This window comes from Mandrillus leucophaeus, unplaced genomic scaffold (assembly GCF_000951045.1).
Source record: "Mandrillus leucophaeus isolate KB7577 unplaced genomic scaffold, Mleu.le_1.0 Scaffold258, whole genome shotgun sequence".
NCBI lineage: Eukaryota > Metazoa > Chordata > Mammalia > Primates > Cercopithecidae > Mandrillus > Mandrillus leucophaeus.
In genome coordinates, this window is record NW_012102676.1 from 1,558,207 (window position 1) to 1,577,580 (window position 19,374).

Below are 19,374 nucleotides of genomic sequence, written 5' to 3' on the forward strand. Positions count from 1 at the left end.
GCGTCCCAGCCCATTAACAATCTACCCACAGAAACCAGCTGTGAAAACCTAGGCGCGCTGCGGCGCCCAGGGCACTGGAAGATGCGAAGTTTGAAAAACTTCGAGGATGCGCCTAACTAGCTCTGATCTTTTCGTTTAACCCTATTACTTCTTTTGGGTTCCTGAAAGGCTAGGCATATCCCTAGCTTTTCTGCAGGTGACAGTTCACAAATGACGCTGACAAATCACGTTTCCCGGAGAGGAAAGTGAGTAGGTAGGAATCAGGGTGCTGGGTTGGGGGTGGTGTGCGCCGCGCCCAGGCCTCCAGAGTCTGGAGGGCAGAGCTGCTGCCCTCCCGGGCGGGACTTAGGCACTGGCGTGCCGCTTGTAGCCCTGGCAGCCGGCAGTGCTGGGCGGGCGTGGACGCTCTGCGTCTGTCCAGCAGGCGATAGGAAGTGGAACTGGGAGCGCGTGGCGCAAACTGAGCGGGAGTTTTGGAGGGAGTTTGCATGTGGTCAACTCTGGGCTCCTAAGCCGGCCCCCAGCTCACGTTACACTCTATTTATAACCTCTCAGAGCCATTTCCCCCCTGAAAGCAGTTCTCTGGGACCACCTTCTTTTGGCTTCAACCTCTCCCACTCTTGACATCTGAGTAGTTCAGGGAAGCTCTTCCAGGTCCGACTGTTCATATGCAAAGGAGACTGGCCGCTGGGGCTCAGAACCGGGATTATCCGAGCTCTGCAGAAGTGCACGGCTATTGCTTTGGGAGGGTAAAAAAAAATCATACGGCTTCCAGTGAAAAGTGACAGAGGGTGGTGGCCTTTGGAACCGTCCTGAAGTCTTCTGCCTGGAACCCGAAACTTGCATGCTATGGAACACCCGCTCTTTGGCTGCTTGCGCAGCCCTCACGCCACGGCGCAAGGCTTGCACCCGTTCTCCCAATCTTCTCTCGCCCTCCATGGAAGATCTGACCATATGTCTTACCCCGAGCTCTCTACTTCTTCCTCATCTTGCATAATCGCGGGATACCCCAACGAAGAGGGCATGTTTGCCAGCCAGCATCACAGGGGGCACCACCACCACCACCACCACCACCATCACCACCATCAGCAGCAGCAGCACCAGGCTCTGCAAACCAACTGGCACCTCCCGCAGATGTCTTCCCCACCGAGTGCGGCTCGACACAGCCTCTGCCTCCAGCCCGACTCCGGAGGGCCCCCAGAGTTGGGGAGCAGCCCTCCGGTCCTGTGTTCCAACTCTTCCAGCTTGGGCTCCAGCACCCCGACTGGGGCCGCGTGCGCGCCGGGGGACTACGGCCGCCAGGCACTGTCACCTGCGGAGGCGGAGAAGAGAAGCGGTGGCAAAAGGAAAAGCGACAGCTCAGGTAAGGGCGCACCAGGCACCCTCGAGAGTGGGCACCCTGGAAAGGGGGCGGAGAGATGCCAGGGGAGATTCTCGCACTAGAGGGTGGCAGCGGGGAATATGGGAATGTGTTGCCCTTTGTGGCTTCCCGCGGCCAAATTCGGCGGTGAAGCTTTGGTCCTGATATTTGGGGGACACGTGTTTATCCGAGAGCAATGCATATACAGCCAGCAGCTCTAAGCTCTCCAAGGTCCTAAACTAGTTTACCAGAAGGTTGATAAAAAAGGACAAGTGGCTGTGAAATCGATTGCGAAGCGTGACCTTCCATCCCAGCGCTGGGGAGGGAGGGGCGTGCGCCCAGGGATGCAGCGTCGGTTGGGCAGGCGTGCGTGCGGGTGCCGCTTCTTGACTTTTCTCTTGCAAGTTCCCGACTGTGAGTGGCTCGATTTTTCCCATCGTTAACTGGATTTCCAAATCATTGCACAATATTTGGAACTTGCAGTGGAACTTGGCAGAGCGCATGAGAAAAAAAAAAAGTTTTAGTTTTTTTTTTTTTTTCCTAACATTCTTATTTCAGCGTTCTTTAAATAGCACCCTATTTCAAATGGTAAAATTTTCCCTTTATTGGGGAAAAAGACATTATCTAGGAATTCAGATTTTAAGGAATGTGTCAGAGAATTGTAAATAAATAGATGCTCACATTGGAAGAAAGACGAACCTTAATAGTACATGTTTATGTGGTGTAAGCTAATTACAGAATCTACGTTTCAAAAGTGGAAAACAAATCCCTCTACCAAGTGGGTATTAGTAGAGACAAATACAGCGAAGCAACAGTAGCTCGGGTAGTGTTAGTTAGCTACGTGCCTGAAGGTGGTATGCAAGGGTGCGCGCAGCAGGCGCTGATTTCAGTGGGGATATTTTGAGCAGCCACGCAAAAGGGAAACCTTTCTGACCTCTGGTGCTTGAAGACACAACTTGCCGAGTAACTTTTCTGTAGCAATCCAGAGAAACTCAAAGTTTTCCAGACCACTTTTCAAAGCTCTTACCTACCTGTATTATCATAAAATTGTTAAAAGATACTTTAAAATTAAGAGACTTGTGAGTTTTCTTTCGTGGCTATAGTGCAACCTGGATTGCATATTTTTGGAAGATATCATTTGTTTAATATAATATTTGCATATTTTTCTTCCTCTGCGGAATTGGGTTAATAATAGTCCTAGAAAGTAATCCCATATGTTGGTTTGAAGTATTGGAAAAATGTTTATCGTGTATAAAGCTTTAGGTAAGATGCCACATAAATGAAAATGATTGACCGCATATTTAATATTCCTTCACCCTTCACAGCAATATCAATTGTTATTCAGCGATCCTATGGGATGGATTCTTCTGTCATGGTCTCAAAAGCTAACTTTTATTTTCCAAGGTCAGGGGGTGAACTTTTAATGTTCTGTCACAAATTAGTTTTTATAAGAAAATTACCAGTAGTGTTACTGATATTTAATGTACTTTCCTAACTATAAGTGAAAGTCTCTTTAGATAGTGAGTTGAATGGTTAATCATAGCAAGAAGCTTTCAATTTGTATTAGAAAAACAGTCAATTTTGGAATGCAGTGACAATTTCATAAACCGAACATTTGATATCAGTGTCACTTTGGAAGCAGATCCCAGTTCAGGTTGATGAGAGTACTCTTGCAATTCCCGTAACCTCTTACTGTTCATTTTATTTTTCGCAATGAGTAACCTACATGACAGATTGTCCTTTATGCTTCCTGAACTGAGCCATTGCTCTTAAGTTTCTTAGGGCAAACTGAATTTTCATACAAGCACATGTTATTTTGTTTGGGGGAAACCAAGAAAGTGGAATTCAGTAACTGATTCCCTTAATTTATTTTAATAATCTTTTTAAAGTGGAATAATTTAACAAAACATATTTATCTCTCCCCCTAACTTAGTGGGAAATAACCGTTTAACAAAATTAAGTTCATTTCTACATGTTGAAGCTGATAATGAGGGTACTGGAAAAACAAGCCAATATAAGTGTTTGTGTCAGCTGAATAAATTATTAATGGATTAAAACTTGAGTGGAAAGTACAATTAGTCATCACCAAGGATAAAAATACTGGGGACTTAGGATGAGCTTTTCTTTCCTTTGATATTTTGAAGAAATATTGACTAAAAGGAAGTATCCCAATAATTTCTGTTTAAATCTATGTACACTTATTGAAAATAAAATTTTATTTTCCAATTTCAGCTTGAGGTATATTTGTCAGATATTCAGATAGATTTAAATTAAAGATGTCTTTCTCGTGTAACAATTGCATTAGGTTTTCCATAAGTTATCTTCAAAGATATTTTATTTCATAGACATCTTGATCCAGCACAAACTAAAGCAACATTGAAAATGATTATGATCCTGGTATGCTATTAATACGTATATCTCTCATTGTTTATAGCACATTTTAGTATTTCAGTATTTCTAAAAAACAAAATTGAAGTGATTTCAGAACTCCTGAAATTTAAAATTGTGTTAGATAAAAATCTCATCCTATATAGTGAGACCATCTGTATTTTGTTAGGTAGTTTATAATTACTTTTCATTTATGGTTGAGAGAAGATTTAGTACATAAATCCAGGGTAAAGTCAGAACCAAAATTCTGTATCCCTGCATCTAATACCTAGACTGTATGTGTTTGTGCTAATTACCATGTTAAATTCTAATAGAATTTTAAGTACCAGAAAATATTGAAAAACAGCTTAAATATTTATAAACCTTACTATTTAATTTATAGTAATGATTTAAAACTATAATATGTAAGCTTCTATAGTATATATTTTATGCATTTTCCCTCCACAAATGCACATGGACACACACATATATAAACTCTAGCAGCTTCATGTTTTGGAAGCAAATATTTATGGACTTTAGGCTTCCTTTACATAAGTTTATTGACAATTGAAAGTAACCAAATTTAATAGAAAAGCACGCTGTTATATTTTATATGTGTTAAACATTTTTGTAACTTTGAACCTGCTGCGCTTTCCAGCATTATTAGCAAAGCCAACATCTGCCACGTCTTCAAAGGGACTCTTAAAAATCAAAACTTTACAACTGTGCTGAAAAAAATCACTACAAAGCAGGTGATTCTGAAAAATGTCTATAAATAGTGTGAATTGCTTGGTTTCAATTACATTTGATTGCTCTTTGAGCAATCTAGTAGTAGGAATAAACTGCCCACTTTTAGTTAAAGTAACTAAAATTAATTCATTGATCTAACTTTAGCTTTTGTGCATGCATTATACAGTGTACATATCTAGATATTTTCTATTCAAATTTATGAATACATATTTTGTAAAAAATAAAAATTATATCAAAAAAGAAAAGAGCGGTTTGGGGAGGTAGATTTTACTAGGTTTTGAGTCATATTAGATTCTTGTAAAATTACAAATATTTTATTTATAGCTACTATATCATAAAGCCTTTGCTGTCAGATTATGTCTGTCTATATGCTTGACTATGCAGAATGAGTAGAAAATATTATATTTAATAAGCTGGAAGTTAAACTCAGAGTAATACCTTCTCAACCTCATTCAGTATTACACTGTAATATTTCCAAGACATTTCAATCATTGTGTTTTCTGAAAGGAATAAAATAGTGTTATTTTTCATTTCTGTGTTACTGGATTGTGGCTTTTCAGCATTTGGTTCAGAATTTAAAAATAATATACTGGATCTTGAAGGTTATAGTGAAGTATTGAACAAATCAAATGGATTTGTTTTTCACTCTTTGTCTTGGACTCATAGACTAATTTTGGGTGTGAACATTTAAAAATGGTAATCTGACATAAAAAATTCTAAGTATCGCTGACCTACATGAGTGTTCTAAAATACGATCTAAAATAATCACACTCAAGTTAAAAGCAACAATTCCTTTAGAATTAAAATGCTTTATTGTTGAACATTAGCAATGAATGGAAGGAAGAATGCAAATAAAAGTAGGAATAGTTTCCACTTCTGTGTAAATTTCTTCATTTATAGTTCATTTTAAAAGAAAAATCATAAATGCAAGGCATGGTATTGCACAAACTTTCACTGGGCTTCGAAATCCAGAACTTAGTATTTAAAATTGTAATCTTTGTTTACGGTAATTATCAATAGAAACCATTACATTGACATATTATAAGCTGATTTTTACTAATAAACTGAAAAAACAGTACTTCAGCCATTACCCCATTTTCCCTCTGTGTTTGAAAACACAGACCATTCATTATAACCCTAGAATTTAAGTTGTAATATTTATAATAAGATCTAAACATCCTAAGAATTTAATTTTAAGCAAAAATGAAATATCAGAAAGTAGCAATCCTTTCTCTTGGATTCTGGGAAATTTGGGAGGCGAATTCTGTATGTAATGAAATAATTGCTTTTTTTTTTTGCACTTAAGAAATGTAAATCTGTAGAAGAATTAATAGTTAAATTACATAAAACGTCACCATATATAAGCCCACTACATGTACTTAGGCTGATAATGCTGCCTTGCTTGCGAAATTTTATTCATTTAGTGTTTTTATAATGGCAGCTTGACACACAAAACCAAATGTGAAGGCTTTTAAAATTTTCATTTCAAATGAGAAAAACAATATAGTACAACAATATATTTTAGTTTTGAACTGTATTCACTTCAGGAATTTATTTCTAAATTTTCAGAGCATATCTCTTTTCCACACTGCTATGAGGACTGCAAATGTCTTTGAGCGATGAATGCTAAGGATGCAGAAATATTAGAAAATAAATTACAGATAGGAATTCCTTAAATAATATTTGTTGAATTAATAGTTGTGGATGATTTATCTCTCCCAAATTTTCTTTATTTTTGTCACTTTTTTTTAAATAAATGAAGCATTTTGTGCAGGAAGATATATAAGCATTTCCCCCCTTGATTGTAATAATAAAATGAGAAGACTTAATTCTCAACTGGCCAGTTACATTGTATTTCCTGGCTTATAGTTTTGGTGAATGATTTCAGTGGTTAAAATCAAAAGCAAAAAAATAAAATAAAACACTAACTAAGGCCAAAGTCCACAGATTAAAAATTGACGTAAATGCGATCTATTTCCTATTTAGAGTTTTTAAGAAACAAGACACATTTTATAGTCACAATTTGTTTCTACATATCATGTGCTTTAGATGTTAATATGGTTTACTGACATACATTTTTTGTAAAGATTATAAATATAATGAGGCACTAACATTTTGCCTACTTTCCTTATGATGTTCTTATGACTATTTCTTTTATTAGCGTGTTGAACTGAACCCCCAAGTAGAGAAGGGGTAACGATATAAAGTATAGTTAGTTGCAAAACTCTCTACACTACTTCTAAATCATAGTCATCAGTGAGATTCAAAATCCCATTGGAGAAAACCTCGCAGAATATTTTATTTATTTTAATGTAATAAAACTTACAATGGTTAAGGTCATATAGAGCTCAGCCTTCAATTTGCATTAGAGGCAGAATTAATCTAAATCTGATGCCCCTTTCCCTAAGAGTTCTTCCTATTTTACTTACATTATAAAAATATTGATTTTTAAGAATGTTTTACTAGATAATATTTTATGACACAAAATAATCTATAATGTATCTATTGATGCATTTGTGTTCATCTCAGATGTTCTTTTTAAGTTTCAGATAAGTATTTTCATTTAAAACCTTTTGACATTATGTATTACTAAATTAACAGAAAGTTACATGGTAAGTGTATGATTGAATGGGTTATTAATTTTCATGGGTGATGAGTGGTTATTAACTTTCCTCTATATTTGAATTTTTTGATATATAGCAAAGTAGCTCATTATTCCTGAAGCTTTCATTTATAATGTTACACTGTCTACAGAAACATAATATTTCTAAATTTATACATGTTACTCGGTATTAATTGTGTACTGTATTTTTTAATATTGGTTTTCACAGTGTTATGAAAATAATTTACATGTTTTTGGTTTCTTACATCAGCATATGCGCAAGAATGATCAGGTAGAATCTTTACTGTATCTATACATTTTTGGAAAGGGTTTGTATGAAACAGGGAAAAAGCTTTTAAAAAATAATCCCTTGTTTTATCAATAGAATTAGAAATTAATAAACTGGATCTTTAACTTGTGTGATAATATTGCTATTTTATTTTTAAAATTTCCATTTACTTAAATGTTTAATAATTCTAAACTATTTGTGTACCTTGATGACAATTTTTATGTCCTTAAAATGTGTACTTTTATTGCAAATATAACATCTTTTTACTAGGTGATAACTCACAGCGGTAAAAACTTTAGGGTATTCATTATAGCTTTAAATTCAAAAGCTGTTGCTCTTCAAAATTTTACAGAATCAATTCAATGTGAATGTTTCAAATGTATTTAAGTATTCTGCTGTTTGTGTTTATAAGCTTTATTTCTAAGATGTTAGAGGTATGTTTCTTAAAGCTTGCATAGGCTTCATTGATTAAAATTATGATTACAAGCTGCTTACTTTCATAGTTTTTTGTTTTTATTGTAATCTAGTAGAGAGGAAAATGGCAAGGAAAGGATAAAAGGGAGGGTGCTGAATTAACTAGGACGTGGAAGCTATACTTAAAACACATGTTAAAAGAAGGCATTTACTTTATATATGCATATAGATATATAGATATATGCACACCCACACCCACACATATATATGCATACATTACTAGAACTCCAAATTTAATTTTCTGATAATAGTAAATCTGAATTAGAGCATCCTTATTAAATGTCATAATATGATTATAAATGTTCCAATTACAAAATTTAATATTAAGCTTGAAGCATATACAGTTGTATGAGGAGTCCAGCAGGCTTAAGCTGGCAATCAATGATAGTCATAAAAGTCAAACCCGCCAAGTCCCTGCAGTTTTTGTTTTCTTTTGTTTTTCCTCTTTCTTTAGCTCATTATTCTTCACATACTTCAAGAGATTCCCATAATGTTACAAGAAAAAAACAAATTTGCAGTTATCTTACGTGACCGTGGGCAAGAAAATGACTAAGGTGAAGTCATCTGTCAGGCTCTGCAAAACCTAGAGGAGGGTCCAGCTTAGGTTGGCAGATTCCAGTAGAATTTTAAAGGCCTGGAATTTTACTCTTTGAAAATACAGCCTTAAATTTTTGCCAGAAATGACACCCAAATGAAAACTTATTTTTGCAAAGTGATAGTTAATTGCAAATGCAGTAGTGAAATATATTCGGAGTCTGTCGAGGTAGCTTGTCCACCGTCTGGACTGCACAGTAAACATTTGGATGATTACTCTTAGCCACCCAAAAAACTAGCAAACTAAACTGAGGTATATTCTTATTAGTTGAAAAAATTAAGTGGGCATGACTCTTATCAAATTAACAATGAATGCAAAGCAAATTTCTCAAACCATTGATTTATGTTGGTAGGTAACACAAGCAGGAAAATATTTAGGAAAATAAATATGTGTCATCTGAAATGTAATGGGAACTAGCTTTGATTTTGTGGGACAACAGCAATTTAGCAAATAACTTTCACATTTAAAGAACCATATAAATAATGCTTTAACACTCACTGCATGGTTGGAATCAAGTGATGTCTCTTATTTAATATTATTCAAAGATAAAATGAGGTCTTAGTATGTTTACTGCCTTTAACAATTAAAATTTTCTCACCTATAGGCTGTGTTTACATGGGAATTTCTTTTTCTTATTTGAAGTATAAACAGATCTGAATGCATTAAACTAGACAGAGTGTAGATGTAAAAATGATTGAGACAGATTGAAATGACAGGAAAGTCAGAGTTTAGGCATCCCTATTTGGAGGCTTGCTGCCACCCACGTTTCCAGGATTACCATCTTGTGAATGTCCACACTCAAAATTCAGAGAATTATAAGTAATTTTTCCTCCAGAACTATTCTTTGTTCCTGGAAGTAGAGCTTTATAATTTATTCTCTAGAATACCCAGATGTTTAGGAAAATATAAAAAAGTGGCAACACTTTTGCATATTTAGCCATTAGTTGATAAATCATAAAAGATTTATCCTATTTCTTAGTTATCATATTAGACAAGGAAATAGATGTCACACTCAAAGGGATAATTGAAGGGAGTTTGATGATGGCAATTTGATGGTGGGTAGAATGTAGGGAAACCACAGGAAATGATGAATCACCCAGGATCTGTCCACAATTGGAATATGTTAGCTCCCCTAACCTGAGGGGGCAAATGCAGGGAGCTCTTACCAGAATCCAATGAGGGCAACAGGACAGAAGCTTTCTTGAAAAGTTGAGACTTCAGATGGAGGATTGCATCTCATGTCAAATATCATCCAATAACCTGTCTTCATGTCCTCCAGTCTTCTTTTGTTGCTTCCCATTGACCAAACACTATCCAAAGCCAGAACCCCGGGGGCTAGGTGGATGAAACCCTGAGAGTCAACCGAAGAAGAAATGAGGCGAGCATATCTGGGAGAACACAATGGTTAGGGCTAAACCCCCGCTCTGTCTCTTACTATTGTCACCCCTGGGCCACAAATTTTAACTTTTTTGTACCGTCGTTTCTGAAAATGAAATTGAATTAATATACACAAAGCAATTAGAACAATGACTGGCTTAGTAAAGTGTTATTATTTTTATCATCTATCAATGAAGGTGTCATTATGTCATGCATATGCACCATCTGAAAATAATCTGTTTTATGCTACCTGTTTGCATTTTATTACAAATACTGCTATAGGAAATGTGGCTTGCCTAAGTAATTACTAAAGATTTAAAATAATCATTGTCCTCAGAATTGTAAATGGCATGAAATTTCCCTGAAATGTAAGATGAATTCTAGCCAAGTTATGTAAGAGGCTCAAGTGCCTTTCCCACCCTTAAGATTCCCATTCCACAGCCTCTTTTGCTTGGGCCTCTCCTAACCTCCTCTTCTCTTGTGTCTCCTGCTACTTCTCCATTGAAAACCTGTTTTCAGGAAGAGTACATATTGAACAAAATAAAGAATAAAATGAAGACTTTTTTTTTTTTGAGACCAAGTTTTTTTCTGTTGCCCAGGCTGGAGTGCAGTGGTGCTATCTCGACTCACTGCAACCTCCGCTGTCCAGGTTCAAGCTATTCTCCTGCCTCAGTCTCCCGGGTAGCTAGGACTACAGGCGCCCACCATCACACCTAGATAATTTTTGTATTTTTAGTAGAGACACGGTTTCACATCTTGGCCAGGCTGGTCTTGAACTACTGACCTCGAGTGATCTGCCCGCCTCGGCCTCTCAAAGTGCTGGGATTACAGGTGTAAACCACCGCTCCTGGCCAGAACTTAACTTTTTAAAAAGAGTGTACAGAGGGGCAGGGCATTTAGTCAAGAGGAAACAGAACTTAAATAAAAGGAATTCAAATATGACAATGAAATTTTGGGTCTCTGTTTTAGCTGTTAACTAGGAGGGTGGAAATGACATTTTCCTGCTATGTTAGAAACTTTATGGCAGAGAGAGTTTTCTTGTTGTAGTTCTGTTTTTAGCAGTTCCAGTTGGAGACCATTAAGAATGGCAAATGTGCAAATATTACTGAAAGCTGAAAACATGTATGTCTCACACAAAATGCATAACAATAATTTTAATTTGGTGGTATAATTTCTTTTTACAAAGAAAATATTTTAATTATTTGTTTGTTCACGCTTGCATATTTAATACGTTATTGAGAAATACCACTTAGATTGAGGTAAAAGGGAACCGCAAAACCCCTGGAATTGCAAGTCCTGGGTGGTTGACTGCATTGACTCTATTTAGTTTAGTCACCTCTCCCACATCCACAATGCAGTGTGCAGAATTCAGAAATGTACTTCAGCAAAATTGTAGATGATTATATATGCTAGACTTCTACAGTACCTTTTGAATAAATAATAGAATCAAACATTACATTAAAATCACAAATGCAAAGTTAACTCTTTAAGCATTTTCAGATCCACAGCAATTTGATCCCTAAAATGAGAGAAGTTTAAAGGAATAGTGTTTCTCTGCTAGATAATAGTAGAACGAGGAGGAGAAGAGTACAGGATGTAGGGAGAAGAGTACAGGAAGAACAACAAAATATTAAATGTCCGATAATACACAGCAGGGACAAGAAGGGTCCAACGGCATCAACCGGTGCATCAACTCTTTGATTTTAGAAGAGGCTTGATTTGTCAAAGTTTTCTTAATGAATAGTAATCTGTAATGTTTAAACAGATGATTAGAATCAAAATAATCAAGACACTAGAAGAGACTCAGAGCACTACCCAGTTCAATGAATGTATTTCCTAGATGAGGGAATGTGCCCAGAGAAGTTAAGTAATGTCTGTTCATTCAGCCAAGTAGTGGCAGCTGAGCTCCCATATCCTGACTTCAGCCTAGTGCCCTTAAAAGGAATATCTCATAAAATATTTTGAAGCCTTAAGTTTTTAGTCTTCCCAATAAAAATAAATTTCAGCATCATTTAAAATGTTGGCTACCGCTTTTAAGTGAACAAAATGGAATTTGACGAAGTGCTTTGCTTGGGTGTAAATTACCTCTCCCAGAGTCTGATTTCATGATTACCTCAGACATTTTTCAGCTTTGTTTTATGAATGTGAACAGTGACCAACTTTCCTAGCTTCAATTTTTAAATTTTTTAATGATATAGCTCTTGTGGTCAATTACCAAAGTACCTGAATATATTTGACAGAGTTTAATATCTGGCAATGTGTAGATGGTCTTTGCTATAAATAGTAGATATTTATGTGAACCGAATCATATTTTAGGTAGTTATTTGTGAATTGAAGAATCTGTTTTTTGTTTAAAAATGTAACATTTAATCCAAGTAATTTTGTTAAGTTGAGCATTACCTACATTGTATTTGCCTTTTTTGTGTGTGTTCAGATAAAGTAATAAAAAACATTATTACAAGTAGAGTCCAGGCAACCTTCCCTTATCTCAAGTCCTTAACTTTATCCCCAGTTTTAGAAAGCAATTGATTTAAGAAAATTGAATATAGTCTTTTTGCACAGAAGATGCTGAAAAATATTAATGATTGGTCATTTTCTAATGCTAACCAGGCATACTTTCCTTGTTTCTCCTCCTCTCCTGTTCACACCCATCTTCCCCACAATGTGTAAACACCAGACCCATCTGTTCCTCTCTAATACAATGAACTGTATAACCTCTGGCACACTCTGACATTGACCATTCTTGTCTATTTCAGATCCTTAGTTCTTACAAGACTCTCAAAATACAGAATTAAATGTCAAAAATACTGTTAATTATTCCATAGCTTTTTTCCTTTTGTTTTCTAAAGACAACACCAGTTCCAAACATGCATACACACACAAACACACACACGCACACACACAATCTTTTATCTAATTAATTTTAATTTACTTTCAAAATGCTTTCACATTCATAGTCTCAGTTGATGATTTCTCTTTTTCTATTAGACTTGTATTTAAGACTCGTTCCATTGCTTCATCGTACCAGAGCATGGTTCAAATCCATTCTATTCCATATTCTTCTGTATTTTTTCTCTATACCTACTTTCAAGTCACTTGCACTTAATTAGTTCTTTCCCCAGGACTCCCTAAGTATTCTCTGAGCATCTTTATCTGTTGTCATTCTTCTCTAATTAAATGCTGTAGAATAATACAACATGTAGTATTATTTTGACCCTATCATTTCTCTTCGTGGAATTCTACGTTAACCTGAAATTATTCTACACTTAAAATACAAATGTTGAATTATTGGCTTTGAAACACATGACACAGGGAGTGGCTAATGTGAATAAATAATATGTTATTAGATATCACTCGTACTGGCTCTTGTGTGTAACCAAATTTTGTTTAATATTATATTTATCGATAGATACATATGTATTATTATATATATCTATCATCTATCTATATACACATACACATATATGCATGTGTGTGTGTATTTAGAGCAGTGCTTTTCTGGCAAAGTGAACTTTTCTCTTAGTCTTTGGAACATGATGCTTAATGTTAAGAGTTTAAGACAATATTCTGATACTTTCTAATGTGAATATCTAAATATTTATAGTTTAGCTACTTTCAAGTTTTCTACAGGATTTTCCACATCTCTCAGTTAGTCAAGAATCCCCAGTGACATGCTATGTCTTACTATCTAATTTCCTCAGAAAAGAATTTAGACTATATTTTAATGAATTTCTGTCTACAGTCTCTCATCCTAATCATTACAACCTTTATTGACCAGCTAGGACCGTTTTTGTTGATGTTGGTTTTGCTTTTGTTTTGGTTCCAGGCTTTTAGTAGTAGGGCAAATTTTGAAGATGCTTGGGCAATCTGTAGGAGAGTTGAATGACTGTCCAGGTTAAGTTTAATTATCTGTGTTTGCGTCTAATTGATATTTATGGATACTTTCTTTTTACTTTTCTTTCTTTCTTTTTTTTTTTTTTTTTTTGAGATGGAATCTCGCTCTGTTGCCCAGACTGGAGTGCATTAGCACGATCTCGGCTCACTGCAACCTCTGCCTCCCGGGTTCAAGCAATTCTTCTGCCTCAACCTCCCAAGTAGCTGGGACTACAGGCACGTGCCACCACACCCGACTAATTTTTTGTATTTTTAGTAGAGATGAGGTTTCACCATTTTAGCCAGGATGGTCTCGATCTCCTGACTTCATGATCTGTCCACTTCAGCCTCCCAAAGTGTTGGTATTACAGGCATGAGCCACTGCGCCCGGCCCAATATTTACGGATACTTTCTAAAGTGAAATACCTTGATTAGATGTGATATATTTGCTATTATTAGATTAATCAGGACAAAAATAAATATGCATTTTTAAAAGGTTACCATAAACCAGCGAAACAGTCTATAGTTTGAAAGGTAAGATGTCTATATTTTTAAGAATTTGGTAACTGTCAAGTCTAATTTTCTAACTAACATGTGAGAATGCCTCAGTACATTATTTTTAAGTAAGACATAAGATTCTATATAGATTCTATGCAGTTATGCTATACATTGTTGAGTTTCTCAGCATTATATACAGTCAAGAAACATAGTGTTTAATATGCCAGTCTCACAGAAACAAAACATTAAATAAGACATGGAATCATTGGACAACTGAGAAATATATGAAATATCAAGCAATCTGCATTGTAGTATTGGATAGTGGTAAAAATAGTTGGTGATCTGAAAATAAAAAATAGATTAATTGCAAATTTTTCAATTGACTACTTTTTTTTTTTTTTTTTTTGAAATGGAGTCTTACTCTGTCACCCAGGTTGGAGTGTAGTGGTGCAATCTTGGCTCATTGCAACGTAAGCCTCTGGGTTCAAGTGATTCTCCTTCCTCAGCCACCCATGCAGCTGGGATCACAGGCGTGCAGCAGCATGCCTGGCTAATTTTTGTATTATTAGTAGAGATGGGGTTTCACCATATATGCCAGGCTGGTCTCGAACTCGTGACCTCAAGTGATCAGCACTTCGTGGCCTCCCAAAGTGCTGGAATTACAGGCGTGAGCCATCATGCCCAGCCCAGATTGACCAGTTTTTAAAAAAGAAATGAAAAATCTCCTTTATGAGGACCTTGATACGATGATACTGATTTAAACTGTAATACCTGTGTCATGTCACTCTGCTTTTAGTATGACTGATTAACCATATTCATTAATGCTGTTTGTTTATGTGGTTATGAGGCACTGATAAGTAACCACACTGTGGTCTGGCTTGTAAGGAAGGAGCAATGATAGTGAGGGGTGGACAAGCTAATAAAGTCATTTCAGCTGTGGTTCTGGGCTTAGTCAAGTAAACAGTCTAATGAAAGGGAAGTGTACAATAAGTCTACTTGTGCAATTGAGTTAGCATTTATTTCTGTAAGAAAGTAAAAATCAATCCATATTGCAATGCATTTTGATAGGTTTTAAAAAATCTGTTAAATCTGATTTGTTTTGTTACCAATGACTCTGATACTGATTCCATTTTAGCAATTTATTTAGTTCATAAGAACAGATCACTGTCAGACTCTCCATGCTTCCTTAATTTATCATAAAATTACTTTTTTTCTGACCAGTAATTCTCAACACGGATGTTACATTGGAATGATATGGGCATTTTAAAGAAATAATGATACCCCATAGAATATGATTAAGTTCATCTATAATGGAGCTGGCATTTAAAAAATTTTATATTGGAAAATTGCAGCATCTAAAAAATAGAGATAATTGTATAATGGACTTCCCTGTGTCCATTATGTTCAATGTTTATCAACACCTGGCAAATCTTATTTATTTGTACCATCCCACTACTGCCTCATAGTGTCCCAATTATTTTGAAAACATCTCAGATATCTTATTATTTTATCTGGACATTAGTAGTTTTAAAAAAACTTCCAGGTGACTGGAATGTATGGACAAAGTTGAGAACTACCAGTTTAGAATAGTCTTGTTTCTCAGTTGAAAAGTTCTGAGAGTCAAGGACCCTGTAGTCTAAATATGATCTTTTTCTGCACCTGGAGACCAATGTCAGACAGGGTTGCTCAACAAATACTACAAATGTGCTAGAAATGGCCATCTGTACATATATGATTAGCATCAATTATTGTAATACTGTTTTATTCCATGTAGTATGGTATGTAAAGCCACATGTTGCTGTCTAAATTTAAATTTTAACTAAATAAAATTAAAAATTCAATTGTTTGGCTCCACTAAGCACATTCGAAGTACTCAGTAACTATATGTGGCTACTAGCTAATGTATTGGGCAGCACAAATATAGAACATTTTCATCTGTTAGTAACTCCAGTTGGACAGTCATTCTAAACAACGAGACAAACTTTCTTATCCTTCAGCTACTGAAGGAAGCATCAAGGATGGTATCCCTCTCCCACCTTAATGGACAAAGAGATTATGAGATTCAAATACCACAAGAAGCCAATTATAATGAAAAGTTGAAACATATCTGAAAGTGAAATGTAAGAGTACTATTTTACCAAATGCCTCTGTGGATAAATTCTTGCATCTATCAACCACATATTTATGAAAATAAAATGCATTCATTGTTTTGAAGAGAACAAATGCATCCTAAAATAATTATTAAATATAATGCATACATGTAAGTTATGGGACTTATCAAAATAAAAGCAAACTCAGAAATATGAAATCACTGAAGTGAAGATACCCAATGAAAATGGAGTAAAGCACGCCATAACAATGGAAGTGAATGTAAAAAAAAAAAAAGTGGAACTTTGGAAGCAGGAAAGCAAACAATAAAAGCATATTCAAGAATGTAAGGTCAACTAGGGAGATTCTTCCAGGCCTCTTGAGGAATGGGGAGGAGATATTTTTCTGGGAAAGGATGGGGAACATGCCAGGAACTAGGCTAGATTTTCCAGGGGGAAAGTATGAAAACTTAATCGAATCAGGCAGTGGCAACTAATGACCTGGAATCATTCACCTTTCAAGCCTCTCAAAAGATGTAATCTTTAGTAATCCGTGGTCTGAATTCCAGAATCACAAGTCAGGTAGCTGAGAAACAGGAGAAGCTACTAGAGGAGTTCTTTAACTTTTTAGAAGGAAAATGGGAATAAAGTATTCATCTTGGCATTAGAAAAGAGCAAATGCAAGTAAGAGTGACGTATAGGGAGTCTCTGGTCTATACCGTGAAACATCTGGGCCTGTTTGGCTGTGGCCATACATTACACAATTCAGCTGCCACGACTGCAGAGTTTTGACTATGTGGGAAGCAGGAGGACTATTCACCGGTGAATTCATTTTTAATAAAGGTTAATTAGGAATTAATTGAGGGTTAACCTGTTGGTGATTTGTGGTAGAAAAGGTAGTATTAACACTACACATCAGGCAAAAATATTACTGGACGTATTCACGTTAGAATTTATGAGTTGAGAGTGTGCGTTAAAGTATGAAAATGTAGAAAAAATGTTAATGATTGCAATCAGGATATCTTAGAAACACAAAAAACAAATATACATATTATAGCATTGAGCCAAATATAAATAAGTGCCCAGGCAATTCTCATTATTCACAAAGGGTTTTGGAACAGAAATAAGTCTAGACCAAATATAATTTGTAGTAAAGTTTTATTGGCAGTATAGCAGAAGGGTAGAGAAAACCTTTCAGTAGTTTTCACTGAGTGACATTTATGAGTTTACTTTTATATTGAAACTTTACTGATGATATCAGTGTCATTGGTGTGTAAATGTGTGGGTGTGGTAATTGTGTTATTAATACCAATTGTTTTTTCCTTTAGATTAATAAAACTGACTTTTTGCAAATAAAGAAAAGGTGCTATTGTTTTTTCCATGGACATAGTAAGGAGAGATAAGAGATGATGTTTTAAATAGAAACCACTTAGAAGAAATATTTGCATATGTATAGCATCCCTATTAGAGACACTAATTAAATTAATGTTAATTAAATGCAGTAAAGTATAGTTGACCCTTGAATAATGCGGAAGTCAAGGGGGCAGACCCCCATGTGCAGTTGAAAATCCATGTATAACTTTCGAGTCTTCAAACACTTAACTACTGGCCAGTGGTGGCTGCTCACGCCTGTAATCTCAGCACTTTGGGAGGCCCAGGTGGGCGGATCATCTGAGATCAGGAGTTCGAGACAAGCCTGACCAATATAGTGAAACCCCATCTCTACTAAAAATACAAAAATAGCTGGGTGTGGTGGTGCATGCCTGTAATCGCAGCTACTCAGGAAGCTGAGGCAGGATAATTGCTTGAACCCAGGAGGCGGATGTTGCAGTGAGCCAAGATCGCGCCACTGCACTCCAGCCTGGGTGACAGAGCAAAAAAAAAAAAAACAAAAAACAAAACAAAACAAAACAAACTTAACTACTACTACTAGCCTACTATTGCCCAGAAGTCTTATCAATAACATCAACAGTAGATTAATGCACATTTTCAATGTTATATGTATTGTATACTGTATTCTTACAATAAAGTAAACCAGAGAAAAGAAATGTTATTAAGAAAATCATGAGGAAGAGAAAATATATTTACTCTTCATTAAGTGGAGGTGGATTGTCATCAAGGGCTTCAGTGTTCATCACCTTCAAGTTGAGCAGGATGAGCAGAAGGAGCAAGAGAAGGGAAAGGTCTTCTGTCTCAGGTAGCAGAGGTGGAAGAGAATTCACGCATAAGTGGACCCAGGCAGTTGCACCCCCTGTTATTCAAAGGTCAGCTATAGTTAAATGCATGTTAGCACACAGTGGAAATAGGTAGTTTCCACATTGCTTGGCTTTACCTTGAAAACTCGAGATGTGAGAAAAACAAATTAAACCAACAGGAAATTTAAATATGTTATTCCAAGGGGATGGAATAAAGTGGATCTATTGTTTAACTGTGTTGTAAAGAGGTGCTGAACTAGGGAGGGACTACTTACCACAAGAATCACACACAGAATGTGATGAAGGGAGTTTCCTCATCAAGTAGCTGTGCTATTCTCAGGTCAGATACAAATACTTCCTCACATTTTCTCTACCTTTTGAAAACTTTCTCCTTCTACATTTCCTAATGAAAATATACTTCACTTAAAATCACCTATTAACCTTAGGAAGCACATTAGTATTTTAGCCCAAGATGAATTATTTAAAGGCAGGTAGCTCAGAAAAGGAGGATTTTCCTAAATGGTTATTCATTTCAAATTTTAGCCTACCTCCCCTAGGGCCCCCAACACACACCAATGCAATCGGTGTTTCAGCAACATAATAATTAATAAGCTTGTACATAATTCTCTAAATTCCAGGGACTTGGCCCTATGTTTTGAGTACTCTAAGATAAATAGAACACCTTGAGGTTTCTGGAAGGGTCCACAGTATAATAGGGAAGCCAAAGATGGAAACAAATGGTGACAACCTGTGATAGAGGGTATAATAATGCAGCAAACATGATGCAAATATCCAGAGAAATCCGGGAGGTTCCAGGAAAAGGATGGTGGCTGCCTCAACTCCTCTCACCTCTGACTGCCTACTTCTTTTTTTTTTTTTTTTTGAGACAGAGTCTCGCTGTCGCCAG

The 19,374-nt window shown here is 36.1% G+C and overlaps 1 protein-coding gene across 2 annotated transcripts in view; it reads left to right on the forward strand.

Annotated features, from left to right (window-relative positions):
* The first annotated feature begins 442 nt into the window (after nucleotides 1–442).
* Nucleotides 443–19,374, forward strand: part of MEOX2 (mesenchyme homeobox 2) — a 76,127-nt gene continuing 57,195 nt past the window's right edge. The window contains exons 1-2 of one of the 2 annotated variants that reach the window (XM_011983952.1): nucleotides 571–687; nucleotides 827–1,363. In XM_011983952.1, coding sequence (XP_011839342.1) covers nucleotides 669–687; nucleotides 827–1,363 — 556 coding nt within the window. In that variant the 5' untranslated portion in view covers nucleotides 571–668. Of the gene's footprint in view, nucleotides 1,364–19,374 lie in introns of both variants that reach the window. The other variant, XM_011983953.1, reaches the window with a different exon arrangement.